Genomic DNA, 27766 nt, shown 5'->3' with positions numbered 1-27766 from the left:
TTACCTGTTCAGAAAGTATTAGTGTAGAGGATACTTGTGCAGAATTCGATTCTCCTAGTGCCTTATACTATGCTAAGGGGTAGATGTCAGCTTGGATTTCATTTTAAAGGCCAATGTGTTTACAGGTTTCAAGGTCAAGAACACCTTTTTTTATATTATCCACAGGGTGAACAAGGGCTTCCTGGTCAACCTGGAATTCAAGGTAAAAGAGGTCTCAGAGGAGTCCACGGTGATCAAGGGCCACAAGGACAGCCTGGCCTGAAAGGGCAGCCTGTACGTGCCAACTCAGAAATTCACCAAGCACTTATTCAATAGACCAAGTGAACAGTGCATAGCAGTTATTATCATGTCTGTTCACCTTGCAGGGAGAACATGGTGACCAAGGTTTGACAGGCTTCCAAGGATTCCCAGGCCCCAGAGTATGACTGCATGTTTTCTTCCAGTCCTTTAGCTAGCTACAAAAAATAATAGGAGGTTGAAAGAACAATATTTAGTCTTTGATTTGAGCTTTTCTTTTGTGAATCTGTACAATTTCAATTGGTACAATGACTTATTTGAAAGGTGTTTGTCTTAAAATGCATGAAATCACACATTTTCTTAGCAATATTATTAGGTGATTTCCTTTTGATATTTTAAGAGCTACTTTTGAAGATCCAATTCTTGATTGGTTGGTACAAGATGTATTTCACCTATAAAGCATTTATGTAAGGCTTTTGTTTTTTACTGTGCATCCAGGGCCCTGAGGGAGATGCTGGCATTGTTGGAATATCAGGTCCTAAAGGTCCTGTTGGGCACAGAGTAAGTATGAAATCAAGCTGCCTCTATGAGACTAGTGTTTCTTTGCTTAGTATTAGGACCTAAGTACCCTAAACTTACCATGATCAAAATTAATAACTTAACAAAATGACTAAGAGAAAAATACATGAGAGCACATGTAGAGTCAATGTTTTGCAGTACATAAATCAACTTGAGCAAAATACTACATAGGCTACTCATACTTCCAAGTTCTTTTGTGAAAGAAAATTATCAGAATTGCTATAAAGACTGGAAAATGTATTTATTAGCTCACACTGGGAGAAAAAATGTAATTTTATATTATAAGCACTAGAACACCTGGGACAGAGACCACCCAAAGGAGGCCTATTCCCAGAGCCTTTCAGACCACAGTTTGAAAAATATTTCCCCAAGATCTGTGTTTTCCCACCTCATACTTAGGTAGCCTAAGAAAATTACAAGCATTGCTTAAAGAGTTTTAAAACATCTAAAGAACTGCAATTTTCAGTCCAGTACCTTCAGTTGCAAATGTCAGAGTGTTTTTTGGTTTTTGAGATGGTGTATAGAACTGAAATTTTTTATAATGGCTTAAAATTTTCAAGTAATAGTATGTCTATAGTAATGGCAACTCTGGCTCACAATAGCTGTCAATGCCAGTGAGGACAATACAGAGAGAAGAAGGGAAATCTTGAAGAAGGAAAGTCTTGAAGTGATTTACAACTTTATTTGGTGCACTATCATATACAAAGTATTAAATGAAAAGTCACGTCCTCTCTAAGTCTTATGGTAAATTATTACATAAAGAGCGAGTGCCATGGAATTATTTGTATTTCTTCAGATAGAAATGTATTGATTATTTTTATGATTTCTGAGGACCTAAGAGAAATAAGTGCTTTTATGTGAAGCCCAATTCTGGATTAAATATGGATTAAATATGGATTACATATGGATTAAATATGAATAGGCTACAGTAGGATAAACAGTACATTTTATGTTTTAATTCACACTAATTCCTCAAGTAGTTCAATCTACTTATTGTAGTTTTATTACATTCTTTCTTAATTGAGTGCATTCTTGATTTTGCCAGAGGGTGGCTGTATTTGTCCTATACAGATTTATTTAAAGTATATCTTTGTGTTTAAAAGTGATTTCCTGGGCTGGGGATATGGCCTAGTGGCAAGAGTGCTTAGCCTCTTATACATGAGGCCCTGGGTTCAATTCCCCAGCACCACATATGTAGAAAATAGCCAGAAGCGGCACTGTGGCTCAAGTGGCAGAGTGCTAGCCTTGAGCAAAAAGAAGCCAGGGACAGTGCTCAGGCCCTGAGTCCAAGCCCCAGGACTGGCCAAAAAAAAAAAAAAAAAGTGATTTCCTTAGGGCTGGGCATAGCTCAAATAGTGGAAAATCTGCCTAGATTAATTCCCTAACACAAAAATATATATGCCAGTAAATATTCCATTTGATTTAGACTTATTTTCTTCTAAGCCAATTTCATATTAAAGCTATCAATCATCATACAATATTATATATAAGGATCATACAATATTATAATTATTTCAATTGATACTATTTTCTGTATCCTCACAAGAATTGGAAAAAATGAAAGTTAGATTCCTACCTTTATCCATTCCAGGGTAAGCATGAGCCAAAAGAGATACATTTACAGCAAGAGGAAATTTACTAGGGAAAAAATGAAAAAAGTATTTTATATTCACTGAGAAATGATAGGTTCCATAAGAAGCAAACAACCTACTTTGGAAGGAAGTTACCAGATATACATCTAATTTGAGATTATATTTCTAGGCCAGTACTACCAGCTTAGAAAAGAACTTTTTATGTTCTGTCTCACAGTGGCCCTAATTTACAGATGAAGAAGTTTGGTGGGTCACATATGATGCCTTCTGATTCTTTCCCATCTCCCTCTAGTTCTGTTCTTTCAATATCTACTCAGAAATTTATTCAAAAAGTGTTCATTTTCTATTATTTGTTATTCCTTTTCTTTCTTTCTTCTTCTTCTTTTTTTTTTTTTTTTGCCAGTCCTGGGCTTTGAACTCAGGGCCTGAGCACTGTCCCTGGCTTCTTTTTGCTCAAGGCTAGCGCTCTACCACTTGACCCACAGCACCCCTACTGGCTTTTCCTATATACGTGGGGCTGAGGAATTGAACCCAGGACTTCATGTATACGAGCCAAGCACACTATCACTAGGCCATATTCCCAGCCCTTATCTGTTATTTCTATATTATATTTTCTCTTATTATTTTTCTATTATACAAATAAAATACTTAATTGTAATGACACACATATAAACATACTGTTGAGATTATTACTATAAACATAATTCATTTTTGTTTAAAATTATACATACAGGTTTGCAGACAGGGAAAAGGGGAACATATGAAAGGAAGGAAGAGGGTGAGCAAATGCAGTCATTATGTTCAATGTCCATTATGTTACAAATAAATTACATAACTACATTTCTTGAGGTAGGGATGGAGGAGAATGATGGAAGTGGTGACACTGGGTCAAGAAGCATTGTACTCATAACCTGACTTAAGAGATTGTAACCTGGGCTGGGAATATGGCCTAGTGGCAAGAGCGCTTGCCTCGTATACCTGAAGCCCTGGGTTCGATTCCCCAGCACCACATATATAGAAAATGGCCAGAAGTGGCGCTGTGGCTCAAGTGGCAGAGTGCTAGCCTTGAGCAAAAAGAAGCCAGGGACAGTGCTCAGGCCCTGAATCCAAGGCCCAGGACTGGCAAAAAAAAAAAAGAGAGATTGTAACCTCTTTGTACAACAACATAACAATACATTTTTAAAGTTATTAGCATAAAAAGTCATACATGTATCTAGGAGCCAGTGGATCATTCCTGTAATCCTAGTTACTCAGGAGGCTAAGGTCCGTGTATCAAAGTTCAAAGCCTGCCTGGGCAGGAAAGTTTATGAGATTCTTATTTCCAGTTAACCACCTACAAGCCAGAAGTGGAACTGTGGCTCAAGTGGTAGAATGCTAGTCTTGAACAAAACAGCTCAGAGATAGCACCCAAGCCCTAAGACCATGCTCCAAAACTGGCACACACACCAAAAAAAATTACACATATATAGCTTTCCTAATAAAAAAACAATATACAAGTTTGTAGCATACTGTTAATCATAAATTCTATGATTTATGCTAATAGAAAAGATTTTTAAATTAAACTGTAATTATTAGGATATGGCTATTTTTCAACAACATAAAATATTTTGTTGAATTGTGTTGAGATTTTTCTGAGTAATTCTAAGAATGAAACTAACAATTTTTCTTTAATATCAACAGGGAAACACAGGCCCTCTCGGCAAAGAAGGAATAATAGGTCCAACAGGTAGAACTGTAAGTTTGTCACAATACAACTCTTTATTTCTAAGTCTTTTATAATCTTTATTCTTATTTTAGAATAATCTACAAAAAATCAGCCCAAATATTTAAAAAGTAAAGAGAAAAATATATGTACATTTTCTTTTGGAAAGTCATTTCTGAGGACATAAGGCTCATGTACATAATGAAGAATGTGAACAATGAGGGAGGCACTTAGAACTTGTCAAAATTCTGAAATCAATAGTAAGCATAGGAAGTATCACTAAAGCAAGAAAAATGGATCTGTTCTCTGAAGGAGAGAACATAGAGAACAGAAAAAATGTAGAGGGCCAAGATCTGAGACTTTGGAAGCACAAACTATAAAGGAAAGAAATATTTAGTGAGACTTGCAGGAAATCAAGACTAGGGATGGTTAGACCAGTGGGAGAAAGGATTAGTTCGCAGTGAGCTTCTTTCAATAAAGAAAGAAGTAGATGAAAGTATTTAGGGGATATGGCCTAGTGGCAAGAGTGCTTGCCTCGTATACATGAGGCCCTGGGTTCGATTCCCCAGCACCACATATACAGAAAATGGCCAGAAGTGGCACTGTGGCTCAAGTGGCAGAGTGCTAGCCTTGAGCAAGAAGAAGCCAGGGACAGTGCTCAGGCTCTGAGTCTAAGCCCCAGGACTGACCAAAAAAAAAAAAGTATTTAGTAAGTTTTCTCAAATTCTTTTTTTCATCCCCTGCATTTTTGTTTTATTTCCTCTTAAAACTTTTCTCAGATTCTCTTTTTCCCCACCAGTGCTAGGAGTAGAACTCAGAGATATTTCACATGCTGGGCAAATGCTCTACCAACTGAGCTACATCCCTAGTCCCCTTTTCTCAGATTATTACAGCAAACTTTTGGAGTAGATATTATTTTTTCCACTTAGTAAATGGAGTTCATAGAGATTCACTTCATCATTTGAGGAGCTAGAACTAGTGAAGTACACAAATGATATTTCTTAAGACCATTCAAACTATAACCTGGAAAGGAAACTAAGATAGTGCTTTAAGAAATAAGGCTGAAGTCAGTACCAGTGGCTCACACTTATAATCCTAGGTACTCAAGGAGACTGAGATTCAGAGGATTAAGGTTCAAAGCCAAGCAGAGCAGAAAAGTCCAAGAGACTTCACCTCCAAACTAAACAGCAAAAGAGAAAGGTAGCAGTGTGATTGAAGTGGAAGAGTTACAGTTGAGCAAATGCAAGTCCCTGAGTTTAGAACTCAGTACTACCCCACCTCCCCTCAAAGAAATAAAAGAAGATTATGAAATAAAATAAAGAAATAAGACAATGACTGAGGAGGTGCTTGTGGGGAGGTTTTGCAATGTTTTTAGTAGTGTAAACAAGAGAACACTCACACTAGAACGGGTCCAACTGAGACCTGGAAAGAAAAGATGTCGTTCCTTCAAGGAATCAATAATTTGATTAATCAAAGAGGGATACACGTTATAACAGAATACTTCAGGTATTCAGTACAACTATCCTTTTAGTATATCTGGAGAATTTACTGGGTTTGAATCAAAAGAAAGAGAATATGTAACTTAACATTCTCTAAATTTCCAACATTTGCCACTAAGGGCTGTATAAATTTGTAACTAGGAGAATTCTCATGTTTCAGTGGGTGGTTCCTCAGCAAGCCAAGGAGCACATACTGTTCTGGTGATGGAGCAATTGTTCTCCTCTGTCAAGAATGTGAAATATTAATTGGTCAAGGAAAATGTGATGAACAAATATCTCAATTAAAATATGTTACTGTGTTTTGTTTATAGATAGCTCTTAAAGGCCATTATAATATTCAACATGCACAACTGATTTTTTCCATATTCTGATTTTCCCTTCCAAGAAAAAAACAGTTTATTATGAAAAAATAAGCTCTTGAAAATGGCAAAACAAACATTGTGGGGAAAAACAACAGTAATGGTGTGGAATTTGAAGCATACATTTCCAAATAAGAAACAATAGTACTACAAAGTTACTGTAGGTGAAATTATATGGTGTGAAGGAAAGCAGTCAGATCAATATGTCAGACTATAGCCCAGAATTAGATTAAAGAAATGTAGAAATTCAACTTTAACAGAAATGGTATATAAACTCAGATGATTTGAGCTATACATAATAGGAATCCTAAACACATCTGGCTTTAAGAATCAGTAAGTTTATGTCACATTACAAGCAAACCATAGGTAAGAAGGACTTCAGATTTGATTAATTTAATGGCTCAATTATCCATAGTAAAATTCTTTCTATCTCTACTCTTATCCTGAACATTGGCTCCCTATCTATGCTCATAAAAAAAGGACTACAGTTTCTCAGAAATTACACAAGCATTGCATATTCTTTGTATCCTATTGACCAGTATTTGGCCACATACTCAGTCTTACTCCAGTGCAAGGGAAGGGAGATGAAATCATTATAAATATCATTATTATTGAAAAGAAATTGGAATCCCACTTCTCAATTTTTATCCCAGGTAAACATTTTAAAACAGAAATCTAAAAAAATGAACCAATAACATTCTTTTCTAAATGATGTAAAAGAAATCATTAGAAAAAATGACTACAAGTTGGGAAGATCTTCTAAATATAATGCTAGAAATCTGAAAACATTTTAAAAATATCTTTCAATATTGGAACTTTTTAAATTTTGTATAAAAATGCTCTCTGAAATAGTAAAACAATATGTAGGGAGGAAAATATTTACAATGCAAGTGACCGTTTATTATACAGAAAGAAAGAAGACTCAACAGAAAAATTAAGGATAAACCTAAAAAGCTTATGATTGTTTTAAAAGACATCTATGTCAGAGAAATGAAAAATGAATTCTGTATAAAGCAAATCACATCTAATGGCTCAGAAAAAGATATAAAGAAAAAGGTGTTCCTAATATGTAAAAGGAAATTTACAATTTTTTTTCACAACATAGTTTGCATTGGTTAAAAAAAATACAACCATGAATCCTATCTGTAAAACAAAACTGAATAAGTTGTGGTCTAATAAGTTTGTAAGATTTTATGTACTTACTAAAAATAATCAGTTATATCTAGTTTTGCTTGCCTTCATGCTACACAATGTGGTAAAGGTATAGAAAAGCATATAATAATATGACCCCAATACTGTAAAATATGACAATATTTCCCAAACACATGTAAATACATTTGTCAATATTTCATCAGAAAAAGATGAATATATATATATTAGGTTGTCAATATTGGATTAGAAATGGAGTCTGAAAAGTAAAGATGTTATAAAGATCCACTTTTGAAAGTTAATTACCTAATTTAAAGTGAATTAGGACAAGAATAGAAAAACAAGAGATTGTCGAATAGATAATAAAGAGCACTTTAGTTTGCAAAAAATAACAAATGCCATAAATCAGAAAAGGCATACATGTCCATAGTTTGCAAAAGCATATGCAATTTCTTTTTTTTGGTTTGTTTGTTTTTTTTGCCAGTCCTGGGCCTTGGACTCAGGGCCTGAGCACTGTCCCTGGCTTCTTTTTGCTCAAGGCTAGCACTCTGCCACTTGAGCCACAGCGCCCCTTCTGGCCGTTTTCCATATATGTGGTGCTGGGGAATCAAACCGAGGGCTTCAGGTATACGAGGCAAGCGCTCTTGCCACTAGGCCATAACCCCAGCCAAGCATATGCAATTTCAAGCATTTCAGGAGGACAATTTTCAACCATGCTGTCAACCATGAAAAAAATTGTTAAACTCATCATTGGAAATGTATTATTATAGTTCAGTAAAGTATTAAAATTATCTAGGGAATGTGGTTTGACATGTAAGAACATCTGTGTCTTATTATAAATGCATAAAACCCAGTTACAGAAGTGATTAAATAATATTAATTATTTAAACCAAAAATTAATCTCTCTCTCTCTCTTTTTTTTTTTGCCAGTCCTGGGGCTTGGACTCAGGGCCTGAGCACTGTCCCTGGCTTCTTTTTGCTCAAGGCTAGCACTCTACCACTTGAGCCACAGCGCCACTTCTGGCCGTTTTCTGTACATGTGATGCTGGGGAATTGAACCCAGGGCTTCATGTATACAAGGCAAGCACTCTTGCCACTAGGCCATATCCCCAACCCCCCCCCCAAAATTAATCTCTACAAGAACTAACGTGAAAGTATTAGCAAATGTTTAAGAAATAGGTCCACCGACAACAGTAACCACTCACTATTTTCAAGAATATTTAGAACATTCAGAAAAATAGATGATATTTTGTCATTAAACAGAGTTTACTAAACTTAAAATAATTGAAGTAATACAAGGTATGTTCTTTATCCATAGTGGAATTAAAATAAAAATCACTAACAGAAAGATAGTAGCAAAATCTCCAAACACTTGAAGATTAAAAACACTTCTAAATAACCCATGAATCAAAGATGATGTCTCAGGGAAAGATAGAAAATACTTTGAACTGTGGGAAAATGTATTCAAATGTATCAAAATACATAGATGCATCTTTAAAAGGCAGAGACAGAGGAAACCACACTACAGATAGAATTTCCATAAGCTAAAAGGAAACAAATACTAGAATTTAACCTAAAAAGAATTTCTTCTTTAAAAGGGTGTTGTATGAGCAGAAAGTGAAGCTGTGGCTCAAGTGGTAGAATGCTAGCCTTGAAGAAAAGAAGCTCAGGGATAGCGTTCAGACCCAGAGTTCAAATACCAGGATGGAGGTATGCACGCACACTTGAACACACACACGCATACGCGCACGCACACACACATACCCACATACACACAATATGTTGTATATCATTGTTAGACTTTTTGTTCTAACATAATGGGGCGAATAAATACCTTGTGTCACTTTAAGATGGAATGAGAATAAACCATTGATTCATAACCTAATGAATCAATAGGTTATTTTGTTTTGCTTTGTATTACTGAGGAAAATTAGAATGACTATGAACTAAAAGACAAGGCATAGTAGATAGAAAAATCAATGGGGTTATTTTATTGTGCACAATCTCAACCAAGTTTTACATGTAATTATCAATAGTGCTGAACTCGAATTTTGTTTGTTTGCTTGTTTTAGGGACCCAGAGGAGAAAAAGGCTTCAGAGGTGAAACTGTAAGTTTAACTAAATTTGTGATTATAGTATTCCTGGCTATAAACTCTATCAAAGCAAAGCCCTAGATAGAGTTATCCATTTATTATACCACTGATATTTGTGAATAAAATTAAAGTTGTCAAATAGAATTAGCCTGTGTGGTATATTGCCCTGAAATCTGATAAGCCTTTAAAAAGCTTAAGAACTCATTTAGGAACTTGCCAATCATACTTTCTTACTGTGTGCAATGGAGCATTTACTTTGTCAGGAATCTGGATTGGAAATCTGTTGTCCTCTCAAGAGACAGAAAAGGATGGCCAATTTGCTTTAGGTGCACACCCACTTCATCTAGTCTGTATAAACTATGGCTGTGAAGCAGAAACAGCAAATCTTTTGTTGTATAAGTCAGCCATTTTTTTAAATAATTGAGGCAAGATCTTACTATGCAAGTGGACCTGGTCATAAACTAACAATCCTCCTAGCCTTCAAACTCTAGAGTGCTGGAATTACAAGCAATTTCCATCCAGACTTGTATGCTTCTTAAATAAAATTGCATTGTATATATTTACAGTACAATACATAATGCTGTGGCATACAGATAGATGGTAGTAAAATGGTTTGCATAGTGAAACAAATGAATATCATCTCATCTCAAAAGACTATCCATTGTTTTTATTTTTGTGGCAAGAGTAGCTAGAGCCTATTCATAGAGCTTAAGATTCACGCAGAACTTATTAAAACCATTATTTCTTTTGACTCATGGTTCCATAGCCTTTACTCCATGGTCCTTGACCATATTGACTCAGAGCTTGTGATGGGGCAGAATATCATGGCAGCTGAAGCATGTGGCAGAGGCTATTCACCTCAAGGCAGACAGAATGTAGAGTAGGAAGGAACAGGCAACAAGAAATAGTCTTCAAAGTCCTGCCCCTAGTGCTCTCTTTCCTCCAGCCAGGCCCCACCACCTGAGATTTTAATCACTTCTCATTAATACCTTTACATTTTGAATCCTTCACTGGATTCATTAAGTCACAGTCTTCATGATCTAATCACTTCCCAAATGCCTACCCATTGGGCAACCAGTGACACAATACAAAAGCCTAATTAGACATTCAATATTCAAGCCATGACACTTGAAATACCCTAAATCCTCTTACATTTCTTTTCCTCTGATTCCTTCTCCTATGATTCTGTTACATCTTAAGGAGTTTATAATTGTAATATTCTAATTCCTAGAAAACTTGCTGCATTTACCTTATTCCATTAAAAGGTGCCTTTTAGCTTTTCTACTTTGGTTCTATGAAAATGCTCAATGACATTTCTTGTTTTCTCATTTGAGCTTGTCAGTACATTCTACAGGTGTTATTGTTTTAAGGTGTGTGTGTGTGTGTGTGTGTGTGTGTGTGTGTGTGTGTGTGTGTGTGCGCGCTAGGGGGAGGGGTTGTCCCTAAAGGAAGGCTTAAATAGTTGATTGGCTAAAGGGACCTAATTGGCTACCATATTGCAAAATGTAATACCTTCCTGCCAGTGCCAGTGGCTCATACCCTTAATCCTAGCTATTCAGGAGGCTGAGATCTAAGGATCATGAAGCCAGCCCAGGCAGGAAAGTTGTGACTGTTACCTCCAATCAACTACTCAGAAAAAGCTGCAGGTGGTGCTGCGGCTCAAGAGGTAGAGCACTAGCCTTGAGCACTGAGAGGTTCAGGGATAGCCCAGACCCTGAGTTCAAGCCCCAGGACCAGGAAAGAAAAAAAAAATGCCTTTATGAAGTTGGTTTCAATAATACCAATAAATAGACATTTTGGGAAATAAGACAAATAAAATGCTATATTGTACAAAAATCAAAATTACAGCATGTCACTAAATTGTCTTTTTCAATATGAGGGAGAATAAGGTTGAAGTACTTTATGTGAATATATAACAGTAGAATAATGAAGTTAGTTGAAGTTGTTTTAAGAAATAGGGAATCAAAGAGTAATAATGAGGTGAGGTAGACAATGCCATCATTGTATCCATGTGTGCAAATGTCACAGTGAAATCCCCTTTAAACATGACTTGTAGGAAAAACAGAAGCAAGAAAAATTACAAAGAGGACAATTTCAGCATTAATCATTATTATATGAATTATTAATGCCATGCCACTTCATTGCATATCATTTAATTAAAAGTAGCAAAATGTTGAAGAATTCCATTGATGTTATCTCAAATCGTCTAAGTTAGTGTGGCTCCACACTTTGATTAGGAGAATTATCATATTTACTAGTGAAAAACAAAATGAGAAAAACTGTTTAAGCATTGAAAGAAAACTAGTATGAGGAAACATGACCTAAATATTTACAAATCAATAATGTAAAGAATATATTTGAAAGTTTTTAATTTACTAGTAACATAATACATTAAAATGAATTGTTACCATTTTAATTCAAGTATATGGTCTCCTCACATCCATGCCAACTTCAAATTTCAAGTGCTCAATCTGTGTGTATACGTATATATATATATATACATACATATGCCTTTCTCCATATACAAAATACAAGGAATAAAACTGATACAAAAACACTTGAAAATCACAATTCTAGTGTGAACCTTAGACATTATCTTCACCCAAACTCTTATACTTCAGATGGGATATCTGAAATCTAAATTTCAGCAATTGACTCAAAGACATGTAGCAATTAGTTACATAAACAAGGCTGGAGCTCAGGTCTCCCAGTTCCCCTGCAACTTGGTTTTTCTACAAATCATAGGACCCATCAGAAAAATAAGGTTGGGAGCAACTTGAAAGAGAAACCTGAATAAGCCAGCAGTGCACATGAGAGCTTAAAGGACAGATTCTAGACTTGTAGTCAGGCTCTTGTAATTCACTGAGCCCACCCTAACTATATTACTGTCTAATAAATCTTCATATTACTAAGTTCAATTAAATACTTTAAACCAAGGATTCTCAACAAAGGACATTTGCTCCTTTACTCCATAGAGTCCTGTGGCAATGTCAATACATTTTTTGGTGGGAACAACTGGGGAAAAGGTGATTTGCTACTGGCATCTACTAGATAGAGACTAGACACCATACAATGGAAGCTCTTCAATTTATTAATGAGAAAAGAAAATATTATAAAGACATTCACAGGAAGGAAAAACCTAGGACATGCACTTTCCAGAATTTGTAAGGTCTAATGGTAGAACTATGATGTCTTTAGAGGAAATAGCATAACATAGCTAGAATCAGGTGTAGAGAAAATCTTTTGTGACTCAAAGGCATTGCTTTTACTATAGGTAATTAACACCATAATAATTTACATTAATTTGGTTCTCCTTTAGAAATTATCATAGGCAATTATAGGTCATGTAAAAGAGAGAACAACCTCTTAGTGGTGTGTTAGCTAAAAGAAGGGAAAAGAACTAATATTTTCTTGTTAGAATTATATTTCATTTTGATCACTGACTTATTTAGTTATATAGTGCTCACATTAGGCTTGCCCTGCCCTGTCTTGCTGGCTTCGAAGTATACTTAGATCATATTACTGGTAAACTGGTTGTGAAGAACAAGTTAAAATAAACTGAATAAAATCAGCAGTAGAAATGGTGTCTTCATTATCCTATAATAACTTCCTCTTTCAAAGTCTAGGATATATATTTTTATTTTACGGAGCCATCAATGACATTTTACAAATATCAAAACTATACTAATTGGTTATCACAGCTTCTTATTATTTAGGCAATGTTGAACAAACTGGATCAAATTCACTCTAAGCCTCTGCCTAAATTTATGCTATCTCTAATGTGACTTTTTTTTAGCATATCATGAAGCTTCAATGGTATAAGTTTTGTACATTTTCTGCTTTAAGTAATGATTAACAGCCATAGTGTTAGAATGCTCTACACATTTTAAATCACTATGTGTTATTTGTCCTAGCTGTCACAGGGTAACTAGGATTTACGGCTGTGGCAATAAAAGCTACATAATACTAAGTCAATTATAGCTTCAACATAATTGAAAACTCAGCTGCAGATTAATTTTGCTTTACCATCTTTAACTATAATCTAAGGTTGACTCAACACAGTGTAACTATTCAATTAACCATCAAGTAAATGTACAGGCCTTAACAATACCTGCTGTTGTTTCATTTTGAAAAACGTCAAGATGACTGTAGACATTTCTGTACACATATTTTAACTTTTCTACTCCTTAAATTAATACTAATTAATTTTAGCATTATTCATTTAATTGTGTGATATGATTATTAAATATAGTTTGGCACTAATCTTATTTTAGAAAATGAGAAAGCAAAAGACATTTTGAGGGTCCTTAAAAACCTTATACAGTATCATGATTTTTTTTAATGTTTAAGTAGTTAAACAAAGAGATTTCAATTCCACATGTCAGTTTGTGTGTACAATGCATCTTGATCAGTGCCATCATTCTCCTATTGTCTATCACAACCCACCCATCCCTTCAAGTTACCTAATTCCATTTTCATATATGAACATTAAATATTGTAATTGTATTTGCCTACCCTTCTCTCTCCATTTATCTAACCCCTGCCCTTGACCTCATCCCCCTCTGAAAAAATATGTTTCAGCTTCCTGGTGGTATTACTTTTGTTAAACTGTAAGTTCAAAGGAGTTACACCACTAGAATCTTCTGTGTATACCTCCATTAGTCAATTTATTTATGTCACAGTGTTACGATCTATGGAATGCAGAAAAGAGAAATGTTTAATTTGGCAGGACAGAAATGACATGGGAGATAAAAAAGGTAGATATAGAATTTTAAAGCAATATTAAATGAGAAATGGTTTTTTTAAAAAGCATTCTCAATCAAAAACAGCGTATGCATGAAATAGCTTAGAATACTGGCATGCTGATGCACAATATAGTCCCTATACTTGGGAAGCTGAGACCAAAGGACAGTGAGTTCAAGGATAACCTAGTTTACAGTGAGATCTTGTCTCAAAAAATGGAGGCAGTGAAGGGAGGAAGAGAGGGAGGAATGAAGAGACAGCATGCATAAGGCCCTGGGTTCAACCTCAAAACTTACATTAAAAAAGAAGGGGAGGAGGAAAGTAAAGGGGAGAGGAAGTGAGGTGGGGAGGGGCAAGCAGGGCAAGGCAAGGCAAGGCATGGCAAGGAAAGGAAAGGAAAATATAAATTGGAAGATATACAAATATTTGGTTACAGATCATATGTACAATATGGAGTTGATATGTATTGTATAATTATATGTAAGATGGTGTCTAAAAACAATGAATCTTCTATCCTTGATGACTAGGTGGGGGACAAGTACTGATCACACTGTAGAATATCAAGATTTTAATAATCGTTTACTAAAATGAGTAAATTCAATTAAGCAAAATAATCCATATTTTGCTGAATCTGTTCTTCCAGGGTCCCCAAGGACCAAGAGGTCATCCGGGACCTCCGGTGAGTTGATTCACATTTATATATGTTTATTCATGATGAATATGTATTTGCTCAGTTATGGATAACTATTAAATAATTTTCTTAATTATTGTGTTACAGGGTCCGCCTGGAGCACCAGGTCCACGAGTAAGACTTTTTGGATTTGTTTCATCTTGGAATAGCATAGTAACCTTTTAGAGTTGATCCTATTAACTCCCTGGTAAAACTATACTTTTTATATATTGTTAGCTATGTATTAGGCATCTTAGTTATAAAATGGAGATGGTGTCTTCTACTTTTGGATGATTTTTAGTATTAAGCAAGTAAAACATTCAGCACAGTGGGTGGCATGGAGCAGGTGCTCAAAAAGTATTGGCCACATGAATCCTAGCTCCTTTCTTTTCCTTTGTTCTAGCCTGAGTTATTGAGTTATCCACCTCCTCAGGTTTACACATATCCTGCTCAGTTGCTGATAGCTACTTCTCTTGTGTTTGCTTTTAAGTACTAGAGCCTGCACCTTGCTGCACTGACCTTTAGTGTAACACTTCTGTTGATTTCCCCATTGCCTCTGGACATCTGATATTCCCAGTTTGGTTTCTGCTATGCTTTGGGTCCATATTCAAACCAATCTTTTGAATTCCTGCTCCCTACAAAAGTTCTCCTTATATCCCAGCTTCACGGATACCTCACCTTTTCCGTCTTCTATTCAAATACAATGGTTCTTGGTCACGTTTTCTTCCCCCAAAGAGATCTACTATTGGCTAAACTATCCAAGCCATGGTCAGTTCTCTGTCTACTAGCCCATAATTGTTACTACCTACTCTTCTCACATCATTTAGATTTCTAAGAATTCTAGGTGGTATTTCATTGTACTCTATTCTTAGAAGACCAGGAACTATAATTTTCTGCAGTTTTTCATTGAAGCAAGAAATAATTCCCAAGCAGGGTGCCACATGGAAAATTGTTCCTTTGGAAACGGGAGAACTATTTCTCTGTGGTTTCGTTAAATCACTTCCCTTCTCTGGCTGTCTGAGTAATGGATAATGAAACTGTTCCTGCAAGAGCTGTAATGGAACTATCTTCAGATCAGCAATTTACTCTTCACTTCTCTCTCTTTCCTTGTCTCTGGATCTTTACAAAACGCATGAATTATAAGTACCCTCCACAAGTGCCTTTCCATTGTAAAATGAGTGATAAATCATAGCTTCCTTCCCAGGAAGGAACAAGTTCTAAATAAATATGCCGTATGGGCAAATTAGAGATTTAGAAAACTAATTGCACAGTTAAGTGCCAGCTTTTGAGGCACATAGTCCTCCCTCCTGTGGAAAATGTATGTGTTTCTATACCACTGGCAGGACCTGTGAAAGGCTTTTTATTTCTTTACTAAGAAAAATGTAGTTAGAAATACATAGTGTGAGGAATAGGAGTCTTTAATTTGAAAATACTCATGGCTGACACATAATAGGTGCTCATCAATAGTAGAATCTTTCTTTTCTCCATTTCTTTCCTTTCTATCTTAGTTCTTATTTGCCAATCTGAAGATAAGTTTCTGTACACCACAGAGTCCACTATGGCAAATTAGCAGTATAGCACTGAGAAACAAAGCACTGGTAAAGTGAAAGTCTAAATGAACAATGAAAAGATAGTAAATAATCTTCTTTCTAATTTTTAATGCCAACACTAAGGCTTGAACTCAGAGCCTCATGCTCTTTTTGGCATTTTCATTCAAGACACTTTACCACTTGAGACATTTTACCTCTACTTCCAGATTATCGGTGGTTAGCTGGAGGTAAGAGTCTCACAACCTTTTCTTTCTTTTTATTTATTTCAAATTTTTATTATCAAACTGATTTACAGAGAGGTTACAGTTTCATACGTTAGGCATTGGATACATTACTTGTACTGTTTGTTACCTCGTCCCTCATACCCCCTTCCACCTCCCCCTTTCCCTTTCCCCCCATGAGGTGTTCCATTCACTTAGACCATACAGTTTTGCAAGTATTGCTTTTGTAGTTGTTTTTCTTTTTTTACCCTAGGTCTCTCAATTTTGGTATTCCCTTTCAATTTCCTAGTTCTAATACCAGTATACATGGTTTCCAATATACTCAGATAATGTTACAGAGATAGTGTAGGTGGGAGTAATTAGTTCAGGTTTAGGCAAGTTACAGCAGAGGATCACAAGAGCCCAATAGCTATACCCTTATGAACACATAAGATGATGCTAAGTGAAATGATTTCCACGTTATGGAAACGATTGTTATATCACAGTTGTAACTACCTTCAACGTACCATGTGTATCTGTAGCTTCTATTATTGATGATGTTCTTGTATCACCTTCCTGTGGTTGTATCTCACAACCTTTTCTACCCAGGCCAACTTCAGATCTCAGCTTCCTGAGTCACTAGGATTACAGGAGTGAACCACCAGCACCCAACTGTAAATGTTCTTTCTAAAGTTCATTTTTTTCTTCCTTATTTTCATCCCCTCATCACACTTTGAGATAGAACTGATAGCTTTCCCTTCTTCATTCTTGCTCATTTATTTTTATGTCCATCTCCATTGTTTAATTGCAAGGTTTCTGTGGGTGTAGAAATGTATGAGTTCCTAGTTACAACTCATTTGGACATGTTAGCTAAAAGTGAAATCATTGAATTACATAGTAAGTCTATGTTTAAATTTTTGAGGAACTTTAATGAGGTGCATAGTACCCTACCAATTTTACATTTCTGGAATATAAATGGATTCAATTTTTCTATGTCCTTCCACTTGGTATTTTCTGTTGGTTTTGTTTCATCTTGTTTTTACATCTTAATTGTTATAAAGTATATATCATTGTGTTTTTATTTGTGTTACCCTAAGAGGTTTTGGTGTTGATTGTAATTTCGTGTATTTATTGTCCATTTGTATGTCTTCTTTGGGGGAATATCTAGCCAATTTTCCAATTGGTTTGCTTATTTTTATGTTGCTGGGTTGTAGGAATCTTTATGTATTATAAATGTCAATCCCTACCCAGATACATTCTTCAAAATATTTTTTTCCTCATCAATCAATTACCTTTTAAACATTTGATGAACACATTATTTTTTATTTCAGTGTAGCCTAATTTATCTATTATTTTCTTTCATTGAGTCTCTATTTAGAATCATTCCAAGAAAATCATTGTCAAACCTAATGTTATGAGCATTTTCCCTTATTTTCTTGTACAGTTTTGTAGCTTATGTTTAGGTCTTTGATCCATTTTGAGTCATTTTTGTTAATTTTATATATGGTATAAAATCAAAGTGCACATTATATGGATGCTCAATTTTCATTGTATCATTTGTTGAAAAGACTGTCCTTTCCTCCATGAGTTGTCTTGGCATCACTTTTTTTTTGCCAGTCCTGGGGCTTGAACTCTTGGCTTAAGCTCTGATCCTGAGCTTCTTTTCTCTCAATGCTACCAATTGAGCCACAGTGCCACTTCCAGCTTTTTCTGAGTAGATTATTGGAGATAAGAGTCTCACAGACTTTCCTGTTGGGGCTGGCTTTGCATCACGATCCTCGGATATCCTAAGTTGTTTAGGATTATAGGCATGAGCCACCAACTCCCAGTTTGGCATCTCTTAAAAAAAAAATCATTTGCTCATACATGTGAGGGTTTATTTCTAGACTGTGCATTCTAACCTTTTGTCTGTGTTTGTCTTTATGTAGTTAGATGTTTTGATTACTGTAGCATTGCTGTGTATTTTAGAATCAGAAAGTATGTTGCCTCCAATTTTGTTCTTTTTAATTTTACTATTAGGGTTCAACAGTGTCTTTGTTCCTCTGGAACTCACTATTAGCCTAGTTTGGCCTCTAACTTACAATCCTCCTGCTTCAGCCTTTTGAATTCAAGAATTACAGGTATATACCACCACACATAGTTCTATGCTATCTTTATACCTTCCCAGATTGTCACTTTTCCCAATGGGTTTTATTTCTTTATGTAAATTCAGGTTTGTGACAAGTATCCCTTAATTTCAGACTACAAGTATTTTTCTGCTATAACTAGGATAATGATAAATTATTTTCTTTTATCTGCATATCTTAACTTCCCTTCATTTTTTTTGGAGGTTTTACTAGGTAAGAACTTCTTGGTGGGCATTCTTTTCTTTTGATACTCTGATGCTTTCCTTCATGGCTTGCTCATCTTTCTGAACTTTGTAAGAAACCAGCTGTTATTCTGACCGAGAATTTATTGAATATAATGAATCTCTATCCCCTCTACTTTTAACATTCTTTCTTTATCAACAGCATTTAACACTTTAATCATTAGGTATCTAGAGAGGTTCAGGGATCCCTTAGATGTATCTATTCATGTTTTTCATCACACATTGGATGTTATATCTTCAAATATTAGGCCCCCTTTGTTCTCCCCCTACAATTCATATATTTCATATATTCCCATACTTAATAGTGTCCTTTAGGTCTGAGAGCCTTGGTTCACTTTTCTTCCTTCTTTTTTTTGCTCACATAGGTTAATTACAATAAACCTATATTCTAATTCACTCATTCTTTTCTGTTGCCTATTGAAAGCTACTCTTGAAAGTCTAGGGATGTGTTTCAGTGGTCAAACACTTCCCTAGCATGTATATTTCCCTAGTAACACAGGGGAAAACAATAATGTTGAGCCTGTCTAGTAAATTTTCATCTCAGTTATTATATTTTTCAAATTCATAATTTTTATTTGGCTCTATGAAATGATTTCTGTTTATATTTTGGCATTTTATATTTGGTAAGCCACATTTCTCCTATTTTCCTCTAGCTCTACATAAATAGTTCATTGAATTATTTGTTTTGTTTTGGGGTTTTTTGCCAGTGCTGGGGCTTGAACTCAGGGCCTGAGCACTGTCCCTGGCTTCTTTTTGTTCAAGGCTAGAACTCTCACCACTTGAGCCACAGTGCCACTTCTGGCTGTTTCTATATATGCCGTGCTGAGGAATCGAACCCAGGGCTTCATGTATACCAGGCGAGCACGTTACCAGTAGGCCATATTCCCAGCCCCTCATTGAATTCTTTGGATATATCTAAAATACGATGGGGGGTGCATGATCAATGATCAAAGCATATTGTTAACATCCTGCATAAGTAACAAATACTTTATCAAAGTTTAAGGTAGAAAAATACTTTTTGGTATAGAAGAGTAGACACTTCAATGACACTTCAATGGTTCCAGGTTTCACACTGTTACTCACCTTTAAGGTATCATTTTAGCAAGATGGAGCATGGGGAGGACAAAGCTCACCAGTAGAGTGCCTACTTAACATACAGGCCATGATGAAAAATAGGGTAAAAAAGAAATTTAAAACCTACCATTCACCAAGTTTTGGTATATAATAATGTGACAATTTAGCTTTCATATATGAATCCAGTCATTAAAAAGGGTATTAAAACATAAAACATGTTATCTTGTAAATATACCATTTCCTGCCATCTATACAATTTGAATATGGGGAGTTCCTTTGAAGGATTGCATAGAGATTTACTTCCAAATTTCTCTGATAGGTCCACATGTTTTTTTCATAGAACTATCACAATTTGTCATTATGTGTTTTTAGGTTACTGATTGCCTGCATCTTCTGTTAACTTTTAGCTTCACTAAGACAAGTTTCTTTTTTATGTTTACCATTTTATCCTCAGTATGTATCACAATATTTGGCCATATAGGTGTATATATATGTACATATATAATGTGTGTATGTATATGTATATATGTATGTGTATATATATGCATACATGTATATGTATGAGAGAGAGAGAGAGAATGAATCAATTCTTTTCCAATATGAAAACCATATGTAGGGGCAAGGGAGAGTGCATTTTATTGATCGTTCCATCATCTTAAATATTTTTTCATTTTACCAACCATGATTTGTAAGCTGTTGAAAAGTTTCTATTATATGGACCTTCAAGTAAAAAGATATCTTAGCAATATAATTATTATGAAAGAAATTAGATTGTTTGGTTAACTTATGCAGATGGTATTTCCCAGAACCAAATGCTTCTTAATTTCTATGCTTGTATTTTAAATAAAAATTATTGAAAGACTTTTACTAATGCTTATACTGAGTTTTTCCTCTAAAAATATCTTTTATTAAATGCAGGAACAGATTGGATTCATGTTGTATTATTTCTTTTGGGACTAATAGTACATTTTCCAACTTCAGAAATTGTTTTTAAGACCACAGAGGTATCAGATTAAATAATGTGGTGACTACATCAGGACAGTAGCATTTTATTCTAGTTCCCTTCCAAGAATGTAACTGTTAAAAATTACTATGGTTATTTATTCTTCACTTTACAATTTATTAAATGGAGGGATCCTATTTCATTCTTCTTTCCATTTGAGTAATGGTGTATGTGTGTTCATTCATATGAAGCAGGAACAAAAAGGTTTATATCTGAGGGCTTTAGACTTGGGTTCTGTTTTAATTAGGAGTCTTTTGAGATCTAGATGAAGGTAGTATATTGTCTTTGTGATAGCCAGGTAATATTTGCAAGATCTGTCTAACCAAAGGAATTACAAACCCTCTTTTAGATAAGTCTAGTTTACTTTAACAGCACTGCTTTCAGGATTTATGGCCTGTACTTTAGAGCACTCAATGTTGATCTTATTGCTGATCTCAAATGGTTTTGTTTTATACAGAAACCAATGGATATCAATGCTGCTATTCAAGCCTTGATTGAATCAAATACTGCCCTACAGATGGAGGTAATATATCTGGCTTTATTTATATTGGCAATCTCAATATGCAAATTGAATGAGGAATGTTTGGAAGCCTTTGTGAAAGTTTGCAACATTGCCACAAAGATTAACTTAAATAAATTAAAAATCTGATACTATTTTAAAGGATAAACTATAATTAAGCAGAAATATGTTTATAGGCTATTTGGTACAGAATATATTTAAAACAAAAATGTGATGTTCATAGTGATTTTTAAGAAATTTAGTTCTATTGAAAAACATATATGAATTACTCTAGATTCTTAAAATGGAATCGATCATCATCACTCATTTCTTATTGAAACTCTAGTTATTCAATATGTATTATAAAAAATATACAATAGACATAAGCCTTGTGTCAGTTTAATAACCAAACTTTCACAGGTGAATTTAATCTCTTATTTAGGATCAATGCTAATGAAGTGTAAACATATACCTATACTTAAATATAAGCTCTTCTTTACGGCCCATTCCCAGTTCACTGTACATAATTAGGAGCAGGTTTTCTTTCACCTTTAGCCATGATACACATTAGGAGTTTATTGTTTATATGATTCTTGTGATGATTTTGCAGAGCTACCAGAATACTGAAGTGACTTCAGTGGATCATGGTACACAGATATTCAAAACACTGAGTTACCTTAGCAATTTACTGCACAGCATCAAGAATCCTCTTGGCACACGAGATAACCCAGCACGAATCTGCAAAGATTTGCTTAACTGTGAACACAAAGTGTCAGATGGTGAGTTCTTGATTTCCTCAAATTCTGATGTTTGACTCCATTCCAACATCTTAGGTTTGCAGTGCATTTATTCTAAGTCTTAGTCCTCATGGCAAAATAGCAAAAAAAAAAAAAAAAAAAAAAAAAAAAAAAAAAGTTTTAATGACGTTAAACAAAAATGCTACCGAGAAAGATATATTCCTGATATAACTCCATCTCTAACCTTTACTCATGCATTGTGCTTGGAATACATCATATTAGTATTAAAATTCAAGATAGGTAAGGCTGACTTTGAGCTTGGCACACAGGATCATCTCCCAGTATGTGGTAATTCAGGATCATCAAAGTGAACAACAGTAAGATGTATATCATAGCATGATATGATGATCATGATCATGAAAAATGCCATTGTGTATCATTCTTAGAAATTTCTCATTCCTATGTAGCTAACTTAAATTCATGAGCCAAATGTTCAAAAATGAAACCTTTAAGTAAAAGAAACTGTCCTTATGTTCTTTTATTTTAAATTTTTTTGACCTATGGTCAACTATACAATCAATATTGTATCATTTATAATTTTAAAATCTCTAGTCCTAACATATTTGCCATATGCCCATTTGAAAAATAAAACTATGATATGTCATTCTATGAGATGAATAGTAGGGGACTGGGAATATGGCCTAGTGGCAAGAGTGTTGCCTCCTATACATGAAGCCCTGGGTTTGATTCCTCAGCACCACATATATAGAAAACGGCCAGAAGTGGTGTTGTAGCTCAAGTGGCAGAGTACTAGCCTTGAGCAAAAAGAATCCAGGGACAGTGCTCAGGCCCTGACTTTAAAGCCCAGGAATGGCAAAAAAAAAAAAAGAATAGTACTACTAGTTTAAAATATATATATATATATATATACATGCATGTATATATATATATATATTTACAACACAAATTTATATATTCTTCAAATTTATCTGCCTTCAACTTAAAAAATTTATTTTTTCTCCCCCTAAAAATATTTATTATATAAATATATTTTATATCATTTATGCTGTAAAACATGTGTGTTAGTTAAATATTTACTTATTTTAGTAAAATACACATTTATATTAGTATGGTACTTACCTTTGATAGGTATTTACTGTCCTAGATTAATATAAAACTTAAATTATATTTATAATTGTGACTGCCTATAATTGTAAACTTGAGTCTTTCCTCTCATTGAGGGAACAATATAGAGTTCTATAGAACTAAAAAAAGTAAGACATTGTAAGATATATAAAATGAGGATTCCAAATGTAAGATCTGTCTTTATTTCAAGAGAAATAGCTAAGCAGTATGAATATGGATAGAAGAATATAGAATATGAGAGAAAGTTTTTATGTTCCCAGATACTTTTATCACTATATGGTAAGGGCTACAGAGTAAAACAAAACAGAAGAGAAGGGAGGAAATAGGGTAGAGGTTTAGTTTTAAATAGAATAATCAGACAAGGAATCCCAGAGCGTGGCACATGAATGTCATCACAACAAATGAAGGGATCGAGCCACAAGAAATCTAGAGAACATTTTCCAGACAGAAAAGCTCCAAGTCTGGGAGTATAGTTAGTAAGTTCTAGACTTAGCAAGGTCAATGTGACTGGAAGACAGTATCTAAATAGAAGAGGAGTGGGAAATGCAATAAAAAGGATACTAAGATTATGCAAGACTTTCTAGAGTACTCAAACTGTTTTTAGCATTTAGGAAACCTCTAAATTTTTGAGCAAAGGAATGGTATAATTAGTCTATGTTTTTAAAATCTTACCTTTGCAAATGTACTGGGAATTAGAGTAGAAGAAACCTGGAAACCACTGAGAGGACTATTAAAATAATTGTTCCAGAACTAATCACAGGGAAAGGGTCTGTATTAAGGTGGAGTCATCAGTTTTTGTTGATCTATATGAGGCAGACTATGAAAAGAATAAAATGGCCAAAGATGAGTCTAAGATTTTCAATCTAAAATTTTACTATTACTAGAGAGGGCGAGGACTCCAAAAGAAGAAAATGTGGACAAAAGATTAGGAGTTGAGCCATGTATTATATATTCAAGTAAAACTGTCAAGTGGGTAATTGAATATTCTAGAAAGAGGTCAAGAGACAGGTTACAATTTGGGGCAAAAATTATGAAGTCATTTTTATATGAATGTCATATAAAATCTTGGATTATTAAGAATCCCTATCACCGACCAGGAATGCCAAGCCCCTCAGGCCACATAAGGCCTGCTAAATCATTTGGTCTGGCCTTGCCAACACAACCACAGGAAGACTTGAAAATCAATATATCTAGACACTTTATTTGAAGTGAGATGCAATAAAAGATGATTTTATAAATATCCAAATGGCCTTCATCAGAAAAAGGAAGAGTAGAAGAAAAGAGAAGTCTAAAACTTGTGCCCTAGGACTCTGAATGTTTAAAAATTAAGAAACAAAGGTGAACAGTTAAAAAAATCTAGGAAGAAGCTGCCACTAAAGTAGAAGGGAAGCTAGATCAATGCTATATCCTGGAAATCCAAGAAAATATTTGGAAGAGGAATGGATGGGTGGAATGGAGCAATGTCAAACAGAAAAGACTGAGCAAGGCAGAGATCACTGGTGACCTGCACCAAGAGCAGTTTAAGAAAATGATTGTTGATAAACCTCATCAGGTTATAAGAAAAAGTGACAGAGTAAAACAAGTAATTCAAACTGGAAATCTAAATTATTTTTTAATTAAAAGCAAAAGCTGGTCACCTGTGACACATACCTGTGATCCTAGCTACTCAGGAGGCTGAGATATGAGGATCACAGTTTGAAGCCAACCTAGGCAGAAAAATCTGTGAGACTCATCTTCAATCAACTATTCATAAAAAGACAGAAGTGGTGCTATGGTGCAAGGGGTAGAGCACTAGCCTTGAGCACAAAGAGGCTCAAGACCAGGACAGGAAAAAAAAAATTAAAAGCATGAGGAACTTTCAAGCAAAGATTTTGGAGACAGCAAAAATGAACCCATTGCTTGAAACTACTTTGGTCCTGGCTATGTTGAGAAGTGGGGTAGTGTTTTTTGTGGCTTTATGACACTGAAATCTGTGACCCACCAATGGGGAGGGAGGAGGATGGAGAGAGAGGAAATGTGAAATTATTGAGGAGATAGAATTGTGGATAAAAACATAGGCGAGGTATGGCTCCGGCAGTTAATATTAAAGTAAATCATGAGAATAGGGGAAACTATAGGATCATCAAATGTCAGGGAACTGGGAGAGCACAATGCAAGGCACTGAAGGGGTCAGGATGCTGAGAGCTATCACTCCCCAAGAAAGAGGTCATAAACAGAGTTTCTGAAAGTGACAGCAAATTACAAGTGACAATCTTTAAAGAAAATCCTTAACAGTTGTATTAGGAAAGGATAATTGGTGATATAAAATGATGATACTAATTTCAATGTGGAATACGTTTAGACCAAATGGTCTAGATGTGGCAAGAAAGACAGCTTCCCACCTGTAGGCACAATATTCTAGAAGCTGTGGCAAACTTGGACAGGTGACCAGAGAAGCAGTGCCCGCAGGAGCCTAGAAGGTATCTTATTATATAAGACTTTATAGATCACCCACTGACATAAATGATGTAGCACCTGCCAGTTTATTCTTGTACAATGGAGCTCCTGAATTCAATAGCCTCTAATACTGGTGAAAAATCCAGCTGCAGTTTCTTCAAATTTTATAAAACATTCACAATTCTGAGTGAAAAAGACTAAGAAGGGTGACTATCTTTTACCCCTTTCTTCCATATTTCAGTAGATTTCTTCAGATGTGGCCCCTGGACTAGAATTGGGTTTTTGTTGAAAATACAGAATCTGATGCTCCACCCAAGACTTAGTGAATCAACAGTCCTGGGTGTGACATCCAAATATGTTATTTGACAGATGTTCCAATGTACACTAAAACTTGAAAATTTTTTGGTAGAGAATAGCTTATACTCTTTTAGCTACTATCAATTCAGCAAGTATGCATTTTGTAGGATCATAAGGACTCCACAGCTATGTGCATATATATGATCATAAGATGATGTTTATCAAAATGAACTCCAAGAAATGGAAGCAAGAGGTTGTTTTTATTTTTTAATCTTCCTTTGTCACTGTTGCTGATTTCCATACCTTTTTTCTTGTTAGTTCATCTGTTTGGGGGAGGGTATAGGGATGCACAGATATGATGGGACAAAGGGTAAAGAAATGCAGCATTGGGTGAGGTGGATCAAGAGGAAAAAAACCTCGGAGAAAAGAGATGACAAAAGAAATGTACTCATTACCTGACTTATGTAACTGTAACCAGTCTGTATATCACCTTTACAATTAAAAAAATAATTCCAAAAGAAGAGGAGGAGGAGGAGGAGGAGGAGGAGGAGGAGGAGGAGGAGGAGGAGGAGGAGGAGGAGGAGGAGGAGGAGGAGGAGGAGGAGGAGGAGGAGGAGGAGGAAATGTGCAAGGAAGTTTGGATAGTTAGAGGCAGGGTGGAGAATCATTTTTCTGCCAAGGGCCATTTGGATATTTATAATACCATTTGGGGACTGTGCAAAACTGTCAGTCCAAGCAAACAGGGTACAGAAAGCTTCCAGAAGCAGATGGGAAGCATTCTGTCTTGAACCAAATAATTTTGAAATCCTTGTATGTCCTGACAGCTCAATGTTTCCCAGCCTCTAGGAACCTTATGCTATTGGATAATGGAGGAACGAAAAATTATCTCAACCTATTTTAGAAAGTAGCATTTCACACACACACAAAAAAAAACCCTATTTGATCGTCTAAATGTAAGAAAGCAGAACTGCTTCATTCAATAATTCCTGTCATTTGTTTTTGGAAAGAGATGCTATTAAATAATCTGTTATTCTGTAATTAAGATGATAGTACAACACATTTCAGCTGTACTAATTGACTACAAGAGTGAATTTGGACCCTATAGTAGTTCCCGTGCACTCAGGATAGCTTGGGAGCCTTACGCTAGTGTAAGCCTTCAGTTTTACCTGCTTGCACATCTGAAGCAGAAAACATAAAAATGAGGATTGTTTAATTGTACACTTTCCTTCTTAAAATAAAGTTGTATCCATTTTACTCATCCGTGTTACCCCTAAAGAACTATTTCCTTAGAGATTTTGAAATTGCTTCTCTTTTCAACAAAATATTCACTTTAAATCTATAACAATATAAAATACATCAATTCTATATAAACTTTAACTTTTCTGGGAATTAAATAACTTTAGACAATTTGCTTCTAGTTGAGATCTTATCTGTAATATGAAGCAACACATTCGGGATTCTATCATTTCAATTAAAATTATGACATGTCTAAATTGTGAAAACAGTTTTACTATTGACCTTACTGGTCTCATTCACTTATTGAATATCATTAAGTTTATAATCCATGTATTTTAATGGACAAGTCTTTATTAACGTACGTATATAGTGTTTAGCAGGAGACTGAAATGACTGTGTTTTGCTATAAATTAATAGGAAAATACTGGATTGATCCAAACCTTGGATGTGCTTCAGATGCCATTGAAGTTTTCTGCAATTTTAGTGCTGGTGGCCAGACATGTTTATCTCCTGTATCTGTAACAAAGGTGTGTATTGAATTTTAGAACATATACCACTATGCTACACAGTAACCGTAAACAATGATTTTTAAAGTTC

The 27766-nt window shown here is 35.1% G+C and overlaps 1 protein-coding gene across 1 annotated transcript in view; it reads left to right on the top strand.

Annotated features, from left to right (window-relative positions):
- Positions 1-27766, top strand: part of Col24a1 (collagen type XXIV alpha 1 chain) — a 265766-nt gene that overhangs the window by 231308 nt on the left and 6692 nt on the right. The window contains exons 48-57 of the mRNA XM_048352139.1: positions 166-273; positions 366-419; positions 736-798; positions 4089-4142; positions 9190-9225; positions 14597-14632; positions 14732-14758; positions 21276-21341; positions 21928-22096; positions 27587-27696. Coding sequence (XP_048208096.1) covers positions 166-273; positions 366-419; positions 736-798; positions 4089-4142; positions 9190-9225; positions 14597-14632; positions 14732-14758; positions 21276-21341; positions 21928-22096; positions 27587-27696 — 723 coding nt within the window. The remainder of the gene's footprint in view (positions 1-165; positions 274-365; positions 420-735; positions 799-4088; positions 4143-9189; positions 9226-14596; positions 14633-14731; positions 14759-21275; positions 21342-21927; positions 22097-27586; positions 27697-27766) is intronic.

Source organism: Perognathus longimembris, chromosome 7, assembly GCF_023159225.1.
Source record: "Perognathus longimembris pacificus isolate PPM17 chromosome 7, ASM2315922v1, whole genome shotgun sequence".
NCBI classification, from domain to species: domain Eukaryota; kingdom Metazoa; phylum Chordata; class Mammalia; order Rodentia; family Heteromyidae; genus Perognathus; species Perognathus longimembris.
This window is presented reverse-complemented; position numbering and strand designations above follow the sequence as displayed.